At 47.7% G+C, this 16,207-nt stretch overlaps 1 protein-coding gene across 1 annotated transcript in view; it reads left to right on the top strand.

Moving 5' to 3' along the window:
• Nucleotides 1–445: 445 nt before the first annotated feature.
• The window catches only part of LOC310839574 (uncharacterized protein), a 30,618-nt gene continuing 14,856 nt past the window's right edge, over nucleotides 446–16,207 (top strand). Inside the window, exons 1-6 of the mRNA XM_083728205.1 lie at nucleotides 446–600; nucleotides 2,656–3,637; nucleotides 7,906–7,995; nucleotides 10,100–10,498; nucleotides 11,707–11,758; nucleotides 12,577–12,632. Of these exons, the coding sequence (XP_083584331.1) occupies nucleotides 2,711–3,637; nucleotides 7,906–7,995; nucleotides 10,100–10,498; nucleotides 11,707–11,758; nucleotides 12,577–12,632 (1,524 nt within the window). The 5' untranslated portion in view covers nucleotides 446–600; nucleotides 2,656–2,710. The remainder of the gene's footprint in view (nucleotides 601–2,655; nucleotides 3,638–7,905; nucleotides 7,996–10,099; nucleotides 10,499–11,706; nucleotides 11,759–12,576; nucleotides 12,633–16,207) is intronic.

Here is a 16,207-nt window from a genome sequence, read left to right as displayed (position 1 = left end):
CTGAGTGGTTGGCAACTCAAGCCCCACTCCTCCATAAACCCATCGCCTTTTCCTGTAGAGGCTGGGGGTGGCCGGGGTGGGGGGTGACTGCAACCGCCTTTGCTCACCGGGGTCTGCGAACTTGCTGGCATCTTGCCTACTACCATATTACATTCCACCCGACTGATGATGTTCGCTTCCCTTTAAGAGGCAAAGCCACACTTGGCATACGGAAAGCAGCTGGATTGTACCAAGTGGCTCCGCTAGGCGGGGGAGCACTAACATTGGACAGTACTGAGGGGGCGGCGAAAACAACGCCATTTGCCCCCGAGCGTCGCAAAATCAAAGTATGCAAGGATATCAGCTCTCAAACGTCTTTCTCGGTTCTTGCTGCTCGCGCAAAAGTCCGCAGAAGGCTTGTTCCATGGTGTGTCCCTTCTCCCCCTTTCCTGATATCGGCAATGGGCTGTCCCTCGCTCTGATCTTTTAAGGGAGAAGCGGACTTGCCGGAGAAGCGGGTGGGTGGTACTGGGCTCATGTGCCCTTTAAGTAGAGGCTGCTCTGCGCCCAGGAGGATATATTGCTTAAGCTGGCAAGGGGGGTGATAAGTTAAGTACCCAGGTGAGTTCGCACAGTGGGGGACCCAGAGAGCTTCCCCGCCCCCAGCCCCAGGACTGTAGGACAATGGAGATGCGGTTCGAGGAGCCCTCAGGGCTGGTTTAGAGTTGGCTGGCAAGGAGTGTCTGAAGTTGAGCAGGGAATCGGAGAGGAGGAGAAGGAGGTGTGTGTGTGTGTTTAGTGTGGTTTTTCCTAAAGTACTTTCTTTCTGCTTAGCTGTTCCTCTCTCGGGTCCCCTAGCGCATCTGTGCAGGGGTAAGTTTTTCTGCAAGACTGCAGATCGCTTTCCCTGCTTGGTTTGGCAAGCCTCCTAGTTGATGAAATGCCCTTTTGAGGAAGCCGAGCCAGTGAATGGAAAATATCTTTTTCTCTCTCGCTTGAACTTATTTCTTCCGGCCCCTTCCTATGTGCACCGCTTGAATATTTTGTGGCGAGTGATTCTGGTTTGCATTTTGGCTGAACATCACGGTTTCAAGCTAACTTGCTTTTTAGTGGGCAGATTTTTTTGCTGGAAAGATCACGCTCGCTCGGAACTCGGAATATTTGACTTAGTGTTTGCGTTAGCACGTGGAAGTGCTCTTCCATCTGTTCTGCTGACCCGGCTTCAGTAACTACTTGGGTCTTGATTTTCTTTTCTTTTCTAGCTAAGTTGTCCCACTTTTTGCTGCTGCCTGTTCTTCTAGCGTTGTCCGATTGCTGCAGTAACAGTCTTTAAAGCTATTCTTTTTTCCAAAAGTGACTTAGTTCAGTTTCTGACATCCACATTTCCCCACAACTCTTTCCTCTCAAATGCTATTTGATAGGGATTCTTTCTTTCCACCAAATGGTTCACCTTGTGAACTTTTCTGGGGGGGGGGGGCAAAACTTTAGAAGCTATGTTGTTCCTCACCAGCAAGATGTTAAAGAGTGTATAACGGGGAAGCAAAATTTTACGAACAAAGGATAACTTTCTTTTTAAAAAATGGTGTTGATTTTGTTGATGTGTTGAAAGAGAAAATACTGACTTTCATGTTAGGAAGGTAGGCATTTTGGTATAAATTTAAGAAAGTGTTCTGATATTGGAGGACCATCCTTTGCTGGGGAAGGCTTTAAATGCAGTTCTTTCAAAGTAGCTCTTGGACTCTCTTTCAGCAGTAGTGATAAGGGTCATCAAAGCTGAGGTCTCACTTGCTTGGCTTCCTTAGTGAAAAGCTTCTGCTGCCAGGGTTGTGATGGGCTAACTTCTCTGTTTACTTGCCCCATTTTCCTCCTGAGGCCAATGGCGCTTTTGTACAATCTGTATGCTTGTATAATGGCCCTGTCTCCCCTCTAGGTCCACCAGTTAGTCTAGGGTTATGCTGATGACGGGCCTTCAGGGAAAAGAAAGCAGGAAGGTTCTCCTTAAGAACTGCCCTGTCTAGGAAGTATCTCTGCAGTGCTGGCAGGCCTGAAGCCGCTAAATAAACAGGCGGCTGGTTTTCTGGACCCATGTGTCCCTGCATGCTGATTCTTGAGGCTCTGAGAACCTCTCTGCCAGGTTTTGCTCTGCTCTCCGCTGCTGTTTATTTGATTGTGCCTGCCATGCTTTTGCTAGACTCTGTAGACTTTTCCAACTCTCAGTCCTGTAGCAGATGGTGGGTTATGCCAGATTGCAGACGGAGCTCTGGGAACGGGTACGAAAGTTGGAAAATAAAAGCATGTTGCCTGTTGAGATGCCACAGGTTTTTTTTAAAGGGGGTTGGGATCATAACAATAATAGCTAAATTCTGAACACTGCCACACTCATTGTATACCAGACTAGGCCAGCTCTCTGGTGTGTGTGTGTGTTTCAATTCGCAATTAGCTCCCACCTTCTGAGTACGATAAAGACTAGTGGAGGGAGGAGTTTTACTGATAGAGAAAAAGTTCTGGTTGAGGAATTCTTTTTTCCTTTGTTTCCAAAGAAGCATTTCAAATGGCCGCCTTTAGCTTATACTCTTGTACCAAGGAGTTTGCACCTGGTCAAAAAGTGCGATTCCTTTTCCTTACTTTAGCATAACCACACATTTTTTTCTGCTCTTCTTGTGTCTTCTTTTGCAGGCCTTTGCTCTGCCTGCAACCTGCCACCACCTTGTCCCCAAACTACTTGGAGAGGATGCAGGGAAGCTCTGTGCTGGAAGTGACTTGGTTTGTGTTCCTGGTTGTGGCTGGCGCCCCTGGGCAGGACGAAGAGAAGCCCGCCTTCACCCCCATTCTCACCCGCAGGCCTTTTATTGTGGCTTGGAACGCGCCAACCGAGGAATGCAAGCCTCGCTATGGTGTCCAGCCAGATCTCAGCATCTTTGACGTTCATGCCTCGACCAATGAACTTTTTGTGGACCAGAACTTGACCATTTTCTATAAAGAGCGCCTGGGCCTCTATCCCTACTATGATGGGGGGAAGGCTGTGAATGGGGGTGTCCCCCAAAACAGCAATTTACAGCAGCATCGGAACCAACTGGAATCTAGTATTAGGAAATACATCCGCACTGAGACAAAGGAGGGGTTGGCTGTGATCGACTGGGAAGAGTGGAGACCCATCTGGGTCCGGAACTGGCAGTCGAAAGACATCTACCGCAATGTCTCCCGTTTACTTGTGAAGGCTCGGCAGCCTCACCTGCTGGAGGACCAGGTGAAGAAGGAGGCTCAGTATGAATTTGAGTCGTATGCCCGTGAGTTTATGAGCGAGACCTTGAGATACGCCAAGTACTATCGCCCCCGGCAGCTGTGGGGCTTCTACCTATTCCCCGACTGCTACAACCACGACTACAGTAAGAACCAGGACAGCTACACAGGGTGCTGCCCAGATGTGGAGAAGTCACGCAACGACCATCTTTTCTGGCTTTGGAAGGAGAGCACTGCCCTTTACCCTTCCATCTACCTGGAGCAGGTGCTGGCCAACCACACAAATGGCCGCAAGTTTGTGAGGTCTCGGGTAGGAGAGGCCCTTCGCATCTCCCAGCAGCACCATGATAACTATAGCCTACCGGTCTTTGTCTACACCAGGCCCACCTATATACGCACACAGAATGTCCTAAGCGAGGTAAGAAAGCCTTTCCTATCTGGTAAATGTTACTCTGTTGGAATTGGGAAATAGCCAAGAATCCAGGGCCATTGGGGTTGGATTTCTGTCCCATGAAGAAGAGCAGTCTGAAGGACAGGTCAGCCCAGCTTGTGATCCACCCTCCCAAAAGGTAATCCACCAGCAATGTATGGCACTCTCCAGGGGTGTAATAAACTTTCTGGTGTGCTGTCTGCCTGACACTGAAACAATGGGGCTAGGGTGGGAGGCTACTTGGCACTTAGCTGGCCACCAATACCTAGCTGGTGAGCTGCTTTTGCCTTCCTGGGTCAAACGTTGTTCAGACCTGTTATAGCAATAACTGAGATGCATTAGTTTGTGGTAATAACTGATAAGTATGATCAGATAAAGAAGCTTTAATTAGGTCTCCAACCAAAGTTTTGTGGGCTGGGACTGCTCCCAGGAAGCACCTGTGAGCTGTGGTTCCTGTGGATTTGCTGTACAATGGGAGGTGGGAAAGGACTTCTCCTTTATCTTGGTCCTAAGCAAATTGACTTGATGTGTAATGGAAACATAAGAAGTCTAGGGTGGGGCTGAGGAGGGAAGGAGGCAGCTGCTTCTGTCTGTCTCCCTCATCAGTTGTATGGCTGTGGCAGCACTGCTGCAAAAAAGTGCTGTTCTTTATGAACATTTAATTCTCCTAGAAAGAATCATTAGTCTGGCATTTTGCCAAGGGCTTTTCTAAAGAATAGGGAGCCATTGGGCTGGATACATGTCCAGCCCATTGGGGACCACTGAGCTGGAGAAGTCGGAAGTTGCACTCCAAATTGTTCCTATGCGTGCGCTTAGTTCTGGCGCACTGAAGCACACAGGGTTGATAAGGGGATGTAGTCTATTGACCCAAGTTCTGTTGGCTTGAAGAGCATCCAGGCATGCCAACTTCAGAGTAGCCCTTTGCCATGGTGCCACAGCCTTTGGAGTGTAGATCTGTGCTGAAAGCCAAGGTGCATTGCTTCTGCTTCCTGCAGTTTCCCAAGGTAACTTCTGAGGCTACCTGGCACTGTAAGATGCAGCAGGATCATGCAGATGCCCCCAAGGTCTGAGCACCACTGAGGCTAGTATCAGGATTGATGTGACTGGCTTGTCCATAGGCAAAAATGTACTATCTTCTGTCTTCTGCCTTGGCCCACACAACTTGGGAGCGAAAGCTTTCTGAGATAGTTGGTCCCTGTAACTGTATCGTAATCAGTAATCTATCGCAGTATGATTTCTGTTTCCCTCATATAGGAAAAAACTTCCCTATCCTAGCTGGACTTAAAGGAAGCAGCAGGCAGCAATGTAGTGTTAGTGATGTGGGGCCTTGGGGTGGGGGGAATCAAAGGCTCATTACTGTTTCTGCAGCAGAGTCTCCAGTGACCTTAAGCCACATGATCAGCATGAAAGGGAAGCTTTTTTAGCCACTATGCTCCAAAGCTATGCATTTTGGAACACCAAAAACACAAGGTGCCTGAGTTTCAAGAGAATGGTGTACAACAGGGGTCAGCAAACTTTTTCAGCAGGGGGCCGGTCCACTGTCCCTCAGACCTTGTGGGGGGCTGGACTATATTTTTTTTTTGGGGGGGGAATAATGAACGAATTCCTATGCCCCACAAATAACCCAGAGATGCATTTTAAATAAAAGGACACATTCTACTCATGTAAAAACATGCTGATTCCCGGGCCATCCGTGGGCTATATTTAGAAGGCAATTGGGCCGGATCCGGCCCCCAGGCCTTAGTTTGTCTACCCATGGTGTACAAGTTATGTTACATGTAATGAGACATTATGAAAAACACAACATAAGTTACTCTGAAAGATATTGGAGCACTCCAAATCATTTCCCAAGTATGTGTGCAGAAAACAGTAGATTTAGGTGGAAAGCGTTTTATTGCAACACATCCCCAGTTATTGCTCTTTTATCATTATAAGATTGTTGTATAATCTTAGAAGGTGTGTGGCTGGGACTATCATAAAGGGACCCATCACTTCTGAGTTTGCTATTTACAATAGGAAAGGCACTTAAGCTTCAGGGTGGGGGATTTCCTTCCAGAGTTTCTGACCTTGCACATCACTGGGCTCTGTGATGAGTTTTAAGACTGGACCGCTTCTATCTTGTCTTGGCTGGGCTGGGGGAAGTTTCCAAAACAGAATTTTCAGCTGCCCTTACACAACTGGACTTCAGCAATCAGGAGTGCCAGCTTGGCCCCGCAACCGTGGGTGCCCGGGGCCATGGGTGCCATGCAGTGTGCATGGCCCTGGCATTGAAATTTGTGGGTGTCCGGCCCCTTCAAGGGGATTTTTTTGGGTACTCGGGCACCCAGGGCCCCAGAGAGTTGGCACCTATGTCAGCAGTTGCAATTACCTTGTAAGTTACTTTAATACGTTTGCACCTTGCAGATCCACTGTTTGGAGAAGCAGAGCTGGGCATGATACCTGCACGCACCTTGGGTCTTTCTCTCTTTGAGATCTTAACTTGGTTTCATGCTCTACCTCTAACCAAAGGCAAGAGCAACTTTAGAGCTGAGCATTTTGGAAAAAAATAATAATCTGTGGCCAGTGGTGAGTTCTAGAGCCTCAAAAATGCAACCCTTGCTCGTTATGTGGCTGACTTTGCCCATGGATAGAGTGGAAGTTAGTGAATGGAGGTTTTTATCCCTGCTACTTAGGAATCATTCAGATTAACTAGAGGGTGCTCTGAAAGTAAGCAGTGTAAGTGAAACGCTAATTAAAATGACAAACTTCAGACATGTTTAGGCAAGGGGTAGTAACGCCCAAGTTTTGTATTTTAAAAAAGTTGTTGTTGCTCCTTCTTGCTTGGCAACAGTCATTGATAATAAAATGGCAGCTTTAACCACACATGCCTAAAGGCCTATTCATCCATAGAATACAATTTGCAGTTCCACTCCTCAGCCAACCCCTTTGAGCTCTGGGGATGATCTCTGCATTTGGTGTAGCATGATTTGTCCTGGTTGTCTGTACTCTACCAGAGGCATGTTCACACACCTGAAAATGTAGATGCTGAAAATGAGGATGGGGACAAGCCTTCCTCCAAGGACCTTGTGCATGTCTCAATGTGTCCCTGAACTTGCCCATGTTGCATTGGGGAGTGCTCACTGAATGAAGGTAAATCCTCCATGTAATTGGGGCTGTGCTTTACCATTGCTCTGTCTACTATCAGACCATTGCTCAGTCTGGCTCAGTACTACCTTCATGAACTGGCAGCCACTCTCCAGATTTTCGGGTGGCGAGGCATTCCCAATCCTTCGTGGAATTTTCTGGCCTACCAACACCAGGTGACACCTGTTTTGTTGTGTGGTGCATGTGCATTGACGGATGGAAAATGTAAGAGGTGGCGATGATTTTAGCTTGAGATAATCTACCACCCTACACTCTTTCTGTATCTTCAGATTCTTGAGAGATTGCATGTAGAGAGGTTCTGGCCCTGCCCACTGCAAGTGTGTCACCCTAACAGATTACTTCCATGGAACACGGGTGGCACTGTGGTCTAAACCACTGAGCCTCTTGGGCTTGCCAGTCAGAAGGTTGGTGGTTCAAATCCCCACAACGGGGTGAGCTCCCAATGCAATGTCTCAGCTCCTGCCAACCTAGCTGTTTGAAAGCACACCAGTGTGAGTAGATAAATAGGTACTGCTGCAGCAGGAAGGTAAGCAGTGTTTCTGTGCACTCTGGTTTTCATTACGGTGTTCCGTTGCACCAGAAGCGGTTTAGTCCTGCTGGCAATATGATACAGAAAGCTGTCTGTGGGCAAACGCTGGCTCCCTCGGCCTGAAAGTGAGATGAGTGCTACAACCCCATAGTTGCCTTTGACTGGGCTTAACCGTCCAGGGCTTCTTTACCTTTTTACCTTTACCTTACTTCCATGGGAATGAAGCCTTCAAGGGCCGGGGGGCTGGGGGGCAGGCAGTCCCTCATCCATTTCCTCCACAGCACCAACAAGAAACTCCCTCACACATGTTGGCCAGGCAAGGCTTTCACCTGTTTCTCTTCGTCAGTCTGAAATGTCGCTTTTATCTGACAGTGCGTATTTTGAAAGGTGAATTGTCCTTTCTCTCCACCATAAGGCTGAAACTGGTGTTAAAAGGCATCCCCTTTTACTGTACAATAAGGAACAGTCATAATACAGCAATGGGAACAGCTTCTATCCATTCTTGAGCTAGAGAGTATCCTACTAATCTCCTAATATTCTGTATCTGTACTAACTTTGGAACTACCTGGATGTTTCTTTCCAGAAAGATTTGATCTCCACCATCGGGGAGAGTGCTGCTCTGGGGGTAGCTGGTGCGATCTTCTGGGGAGATGCAGAGAACACTAGAAGTCGGGTATGTATGTTTCCGCACCATCCGCAGAGAGACAAGCCAAGAGGGAGCTTCTTTCAGATAAAACGGCTCTTCGATCTCACTTCTGCCAACAGCATGTCGGGTCCTGTCTTAATTCAGCAGGCAGCCCTCTTAGTGGAGCTACTTCTGCAATTTGTTTGGTTTAGCAGCTCAGCATCAGCACAGCCTCTTTTTGGTGGGTTGTCAGAAGAAGAAGAAGAAGAAGAAGAAGAAGAAGAAGAAGAAGAAGAAGAAGAAGAAGAAGAAGAAGAAGAAGAGTTTGGATTTGATATCCTGCCTTTCACTCCCTTTAAGGAGTCTCAAAGTGGCTAACATTCTCCTTTCCCTTCCTCCCCCACAACAAACACTCTGTGAGGTGAGTGGGGCTGAGAGACTTCAGAGAAGTGTGACTAGCCCAAGGTCACCCTGCAGCTGCATATGGAGGAGCGGAAACGTGAACCTGGTTCCCCAGATTACGAGACTACCGCTCTTAGCCACAACACCACACTGGCTCTCACACTTCTCTCTGTCAGGAGAAGTATGGGAAGAGGCATGTGTTGACAAAGGTACTGGCAACGCCTGGAAGTTGCTGAATGTCAGAAGACCCCTCTAGGGAACGCTGGTGGTTTCAGGTGTGGGACAAATGGGCTTTCTGGACATCTAACATACCACCACAGAGTAATAAGAGGCATGACAAGACATGATAAATTTGACAGAATTTTGTTTCCCTCTGTAAGTTTTATTAATAGGTCAAGCACAAATTGTGGTCCCCTGGCAACTCATGACTCCCAAGGGAGTGGCTATTTCATGCATCCCTGAAAAGATCTAGCTTGTATTGTATTATGGCTGGTATTGTTTCTCTTTACTGCCATTGCTTTATTTTCAATCCCAGATCCCGTGTTGCCTCTTACATGCTGCACTGTTTATTGTTTTAAGCAATACATAAATACACATACACACTAGATAGATAGATAGATAGATAGATACTGTCAATGCAATGACCACCTGGTACTAGAGGGAGAATGGTGGCTTTTGACTACTAATGGCTTTTGGCTTTGAGGGGTACAAAGACACTATTCCTTGGAGCTTTGCTACTTTGTCCAAGGGGCATGGTCCCCACCAAAGGCCTCCATAGCACTTCCTTGTATTGAATTCAACTAGTTGCCATTCCAATGTTGATACCAAGCATATGCATCATTTCCTAAAGAGATGGAACCATAGAGAGATACCCCCTTTGGTGTCCAGAGTACATAATGGGCAATAACTGCTTTCAGTGTAAATAGTAGAGACTGAGGCTGTACACAACTCAAGCCTTTCGGTCTTGAGGAAGGCCTCCTTGTGCTGTGAAAGTCCTAGCCTACACCCTAACAGCCATATTGAGCTGAAAACACTCAGAGCAGCACCGTGTTTAGTGAAGCTGCTCTGGGAACAGTTCTTCCAAGTTTCCTGCAAGGATGTGAAGCAACCGTACTGACTAGTATTGGGATTGTGTCATCCGGATCTGATGTCTTAAGTCTTTTCAGTGCATCCTCTTGAAAGAGGGAAGTGATAAATTCCCATTACCAAATAGAGCCCCATCTGTTCATGCATTATTCACATGTAGGGCATGTCAGCAGAGGGGGCGGGGCTTTTGGCCCCGCCTCCTCCATCGGACCTTCTTCCTCCATAACTGGGTGTCCTGATTGCATGCAGCCCCTTTGCACAAGCAGGTGCTCATGCTCTGAATTTTCTCTGCAGACGAAGTCAGGTGCAAGCTGAGGGGGTTGCAGACCTGGGTTCAGGACTTGGAAGCATGGGTCCACACAGAAATGCTCCACACATAAGTAATGTGTTATTACCGTTTAAGAAAGGGATAAATACTGACCAAGGCAGAAACCCTATGCATGCTTACCAAGAAGTAAACTCCATGGAAATAAATGGCATTTACTCTCAGATATGTATTTTGGCTCAGAAATCTAAATTGCTGGATTGCAGGATGGATGTATGGATAGAGGCTTCCATTGGACCTCCTTGCATCAGGGATTCAATAAGAGTGAAATCTCACCACCTGGCTATAGCTGCTAGTCTCCCAGTTCCTGTTGTTAATTTTGAATCCTCTCCTCTGCAGGAAACGTGCCAGCTGATTAAAAACTACATAGAGGAAGGCCTTGGCCGTTACATCGTCAACGTGACCACAGCTGCCGAACTCTGCAGCCACGCTCTGTGCAGCGGCCACGGGCGCTGCCGGCGCATTTTCAGCAACACTGACGTCTTCTTGCATCTCAACCCAGCCAGCTTCGAGATCCACCGCAACGCTCCTGGGCAGGGCAAGCAGCTGTTTGAGGCCACAGGGAACTTCTCTCAGGATGACACTGCCTTCCTCAAGGCCCACTTCCAGTGCCACTGTTACCAGGGATGGCATGGGAAAGGGTGCAAGGAGCAGCTGAACCCTCCTGGAGGCGGCCCCTATCTTCGCAGTCACCTGGGACTCCAGTTGCTGATAACTCTCTGTCTGCTGGTCTGCTTGCACTAGGCTGCCTCCAACTGGAATCTCTGTGACCGCAAACTAGTTCCTGGTGCAGCAGGCAGTGGTGATAGGCGGAAAGGGAGAAATAAGAGCCGCCAGCCTCTCGTTTTTATATATATATATTTCTTTAGCAGTGATGTAGCAGACCTACTATTTAAGAGACTGTCCTACCTCTCCCATCTGTGCCACTGGCCCTTTAAGGGGCAAAAAAGTGAAAAAGGACCTTCCCCCCCACTGACAGTATTTCTGTGCGCAGGCAGATGGGTGACTGGAGGTGAGGACTGGCAAAGGTAGGGGGGCTGCCATGAGGCCTCGCCTCTCCTGCCTTTCCCTTGCTGTCCAGAAGTATCTCCAACACAGGAGTCGATTTGGTGCCTTGGGTTAGCTACCCAAACAGAAGCAGGAATTTGAGGGTGGGGAAAGTTGTCGAAGGGTAGCCTGGGGGTGGGGAGGAGGGAGGAATGGGTGCCCACATTCGGCATTCTTTTGGGAGAGGATTAGGGAGAGGGGTGCTTGGCTCTTCTGTTGTAAGGAGGGAGGGGGGGCACGGTTAGAAAATGGGAGTCCTGGAGCCTGCTTAGGCCTCAGGAGAGGTGTGGTGGGTTTGGTGGAGCTGCTGTAGTGAGGAGAAAATTGCTGCTGTTTAAAACATGCCTCTTTAGGATAGCCGATAGAGAAGGAGAGAAAGCATTGCCCAGCCAGTGGGGTTTAACCTAGAGAGTAGAAAAGGCTCTGGTGGCGAAAATGCCCTTTGCTGACCGACTGGGTGGGCGGGCAAACAACATTTGTATTGCTCTGAGAAGGGCAGCCGTGGGGTGCGGGAGTGCCATGTCCCCGATCCGTGTGTGGCCGGTGCTGAGTTGGTGCCCTGCATCCGTTACAGGAAAACCAAAAAAGTTTTACCTCAGAATTAAAGACACACCTAGAAAACGTAATTGGCGTTCTGCATTGTGTGTTGGGAGCTTGCTTCGTTGCCCCCAGGGGCCCTTCATGCCAATAAGGAGGCTCCAGCTGTGAGTGGTATTTGCCTTCAGACCCCAATAAAACGTTGGCCGGCTTTTCATTAACACCTCCCCCCATCGTGTGTTGCTTTGTCCTTCTCATCACAAAACTGTGGCTCTAGCTAGTGCTGGTCACCCTCCTGTGACCATCCCTGAGTAGCTGCGCCTAAACCAGATCATTCTTACTTGTCTTAACAATTCCCTCAGCTCTTCCCGTTTCGGGTGCGGCCAGAGAGTCTGGAGACCCCCAATGAAAGAGGTCTGTTGCTGCTGTGGCTGCACCCCCCTCCCCTTCTGCTGTTTGTACAGAGGCCATCTGCCAGCCTGGCCTTCAGCTCTCCTTCCCAGTGTTGCTCTTTGTCTCTACTGGAGCAGCAAGGGGCTGCCTCTCCTTGTCCGGACTTCCTGCTCCTTGTAATTAAGTCAACGAGTTTTGGCTGGCAAAGCCAAGCAGTTGCCAAAGTGGAAGGAACACTGGGTGTCTCTGTCAGGGTCATGTGCCCTGCACAGGAGAGCGAGAGGCTGCAGGCAGGGGCGGGGCCTGACTGCCATTGTGTTCCTTTTCTACCCAAACAGCCGTGTTTCTCCTTGCTTCTCTTACAGCCGACGGAGGACCTTCTCTGTTTGCCATACAGGGCTCACCCCCAAGCCACACCCCCTCCCCCTAGGCCTTCCTCTCCCACTGGTTGTGCTCTGCACCCTCTGTTGTTTTCGCCTGCCTTTTCTTTGAACTCTGATGATACCTCTTGCTTCGCTGGATGGAAGACAGAGCAACCTGGTCTTTGGGCTGGTTGAGCTTTTCCACCCCTGATATTAGGAGTGTATCTAGTTTTCTTTGGCTGCTTGTTTCTTGGCTGATCCTGACTTGTTCACCTCTAAAAGCGATGGAAGAGGGGGATCTGTAGAAAACAAGCTTGGAAATACTGAACCAAATTGTGGTACTTCATGGGCTTGTCTTCTGTGAGGGGGGATTGCTGCTGGTTTGAAAGGCAGCTAAGAGGCACCTTGGGCTGACTTGGGGAATAGGCAGGTAGAGCTGCGTCAAACTTGCAGCCTGTTTTCTTATCTGCCCTTCAGCTGCCTGTGATCAAATTGGTGTTGAGAACACAGGGAGCTGCCTCGCACTGAACCAGGTCAGTCGGTTATTTTGCCCAGTACTCTTAACTCCAGCTCGTATTGTCAAGCAGTTGGCAGCAGCCAACCTCTTTGTTCTGTTTACCAAAACGTTTTCCAGCAAGACATTCAGTTAAGTGATCGAGCTGAGAAATGCTACGATCTGACCCTGGAGCCTCCAGCGCCTGTTTTGTAACTCTGAGCTACAACTCCTCCCTGTTTTCTGCCCAGGGGTTGGGCTGCAGGTCATCTTCTGCCAAGGGCATGGGGTTTATTGAAATGAAATTCCTGATGTGAGTGGATATTATTTGTTTCACAGTGAAGGAAAAACTTCACTAATCCTCTTGCACATAAAATGCCTCTTGCTACGGTGCCTAAGATAGGTCTCTTGAGAGCAGGCATCTCCCTGTGGCTGCATGCTCTCCTCTGGGATGGCTCTTGATGGGCTAGTTTTTCTACCTGCTGTAAGTCAGCCTTATGCCTGGCCACTGGCCATGTTGCCTCAGGCTGATTGTTGGGATCCAGCAAAATCTGGAAGGGCATAGGTTCACCATCCCTGGTATAGAAACTTAGTGTGTGTTGTCCACGTGCTCTTCTAGGTGAACTGGAAAGTGCTCTGGACTTGCAACCCTACCTAAAACTCCCACCTTAAGATTTCCAGAAATAATGACATCTTGTCCAAAAAACTGAACAGTCCCTGGGCACAGAAGAATGCAAAGATGACTCTGGGGTGAGCTGTGGTTCTTGCATTTCCTCGGAGAATTTTTTTTTAATTGTGAGAAGAGGCACAAGCCAGCTTTAAATCATAGGATTAAGAGGCGTGTACATGTCCAGTGCTATAAATATGAGCATTCCTCTGCTAGCTGAGTTCAGCCAGGGGTACTGCTGTTCACTGCACACACATTTTGATTAGAGACAATCTGGGGGAGCAAGGAGGTACACGGCTCTTCATTTGTTTGTTTGTTTTTGTCCATTGAGGTATTTATTTCATTGCCCCCAGGAACCTCATAAAATGTGATGCCATATACCTAAGAGCATAAAGGGCAAGTAGGTGCTTGAAAAAAGGCATAAGATCATGGATAGCCAAACTAAGGCCCGGGGGCTGGACCTGGCCCAATTGCTTTCTCAGTCCGGCCTGCGGACAGTCAGGCGTTTTTACATGAGTAGAATGTATCCTTTTATTTAAAATGCATCTCCGGGTTATTTGTGGGGCATAGGAATTCGTTCATTCCCCCTCCCAAAAAAATAGTTTGGCCCCACAAGGTCTGAGGACAGTGGACCGGCCTCCTGCTGAAAAAGTTTGCTGACCCTTGCATAAGATTAATCTCCACAGATACGGTTCGGATAACTGGAGCAATTAAGCATCTGATTAGACTGCTATTTGGGAAAGGGAAAACAGGACCTATAACAGCAGCACAGGAATTTTTCTGGGGGTGGGCACAAAGTAAAATGCTGAAATGGGGGAGCAAGCTAATTCATCCCCCCCCCCCCATGAGAATAGTGTCTGTACACTTTGTCTCATCTCATGTCCTATTAATGCCAGAAACTTTTATTTAAAAAAAAATAATCAAAGTGGGTGATAATATTTGTGAGGGTATGCATGAGGACGCTTTGTCCAGAGGCAAATCTAGTCCACTTGTTTCTTTAGACGAATGTGTGAGCTGGGGGATGAGGGAGGTTGGTCTGTTCCATACCCTTTGCCTGAAAACCAGGAGTGAACAATTTCTCCATCTTAGCTTTGGAAAAACAAGGAATATCGCTCCCTTGGGGGTCCCTGTCAAAAAATCTACTGTGTGAGGGTCAGTGCTGAACGTCCTCCTGCTTTCCGTTCAGTAGGAGAGCGCCCCCTAGTGCCACAAAGGGCGCCAACAAATCAAAGCTCAGTTCCTATCTCCCTAGGAGGGCAGAGTGTTGCACAACAATTGCCAGTGCTGCTTATGTGGGCAGTTATCTGTAGTTTCTTTCAGAAGCCACAACCAATGCAAGCCTTGGCTTGTCCTTGTGTTTGATTTCTCTAGAGTATATACCAGCCCACGGCTGATCTGATGGCAGGCTGCCATTTCTTTCCCTTCTCTAAATCTTTTTCCCAGGATCGGACATGTTTTCTCCCTTCCTCTTCTTATTTTTTGATGTGCTGCCTTTCTCAGCCTTTCATGGCTTTCCCCACACACATTTCCATATATTCAAGACACTGGAACAGAAAGCATTTCCCCCGTTTTATTCTCTCTTTTGTCACATTGATTGCACGGTTCCCTCTCTGAGCCTGGAATATGTTTTGTGCTGTCAAGTTCCACCTCTACTTGTCGTAGCCAGGCAGAAACTAGTTGTCTTTTGTTTAAGACCATGCCAAATTCTTGAGCAGAGACACTTGGAGAAAGGTTACTAAAAGCCATGTGAAATGTTTGGGGATGTGGTGTGCGAATGCTTACAGTTTTAACACTTTGTAGGGAACCAGCCAGTCTATGCACCTACACAAATTCCTAATTCTTACTCTGGATTTATGGATCTAGAATTCTTAATGATAACCCCTGATTTGGTACTCATAGTCACTTAAACATGATTTGCCACCCGCACTTTGCCCATAGGTATGCATTGAAAAAGCAGAAAACTCCCAGCTTTTATCATTCTTTAACTAGTCATTTTAACTGTCACTTTTGAAAGAGAGAACAGTGGCTAAGCATGACAGATTAGATAGATAGATAGATAGATAGATAGATAGATAGATAGATAGATAGATAATGAATTACAAAATTATAGGTCACAGTTATGTAGCTAGAAGATGTGTCATTCTGTTTCAAAGGACTAACACAAAACAAATGTGTTCAGTGCACTTTTACGAAATCCGCAATATGCCAATTCCTGAAGATTTGTTCTGTGGCCAATCCTCTGCATAACACAATCATTTAAAATAAATTCCAATCCCTGTACTTCAAAACAGTTTCTCAAACCCAGTGTGGATACAATCCTGGGTATTTTTAAGTGTGAGCCAGAAGACCTCCTACCCCAGCCCCAAAGCTCTCTTGTTGGGGTGTGTGTGTGTTAATTACAGTGATACCTCGAGTTAAGAACTTAATTCGTTCCGGAGGTCCGTTCTTAACCTGAGGTACCACTTTAGCTAATGGGGCCTCCCACTGCCGCCGCACGATTTCTGTTCTCATCCTGAAGCAAAGTTCTTAACCCGAGGTACTATTTCTGGGTTAGCAGAGTCTGTAACCTGAAGTGTCTGTAACCTTAAGTGTCTGTAACCTGAGGTACCACTGTAATTCTTGTTTAAAAGCTTCCTGGCCTGGTCATTAAGAGATCTGTCTCTTAGTTTTGTTCAGTGCATGACAAAGAACTTCAGGTGGTGGCAATTTTCAAAAGGCGCTTTGATTCAGTTTCCTCAGAGATACTTCAGTTACCCACCATGAGGTGTGGCTGTGCTGCCTTGGGAGGAGGGAGCAGAAGTAGCAGCCTCTTTTTGGGGGGTGGGGGTGTTTGAGAGAGAGGCATACATGGCAGCATCACCATCATCCTGTGAGGTAGGAAGAAGTTATAGCATGGTTAGGAAATTTGTGGCCTTCCAGATATTCTTGGACCTAAACACTTGTTAACC

The sequence above is a fragment of the Podarcis gaigeae genome (genome assembly GCF_964106915.1).
Source record: "Podarcis gaigeae genome assembly, chromosome: 2".
Taxonomy (NCBI): domain Eukaryota; kingdom Metazoa; phylum Chordata; class Lepidosauria; order Squamata; family Lacertidae; genus Podarcis; species Podarcis gaigeae.
Note: the sequence above shows the minus strand (reverse complement) of the source record. Positions and strands in the feature narration are given on the sequence as shown.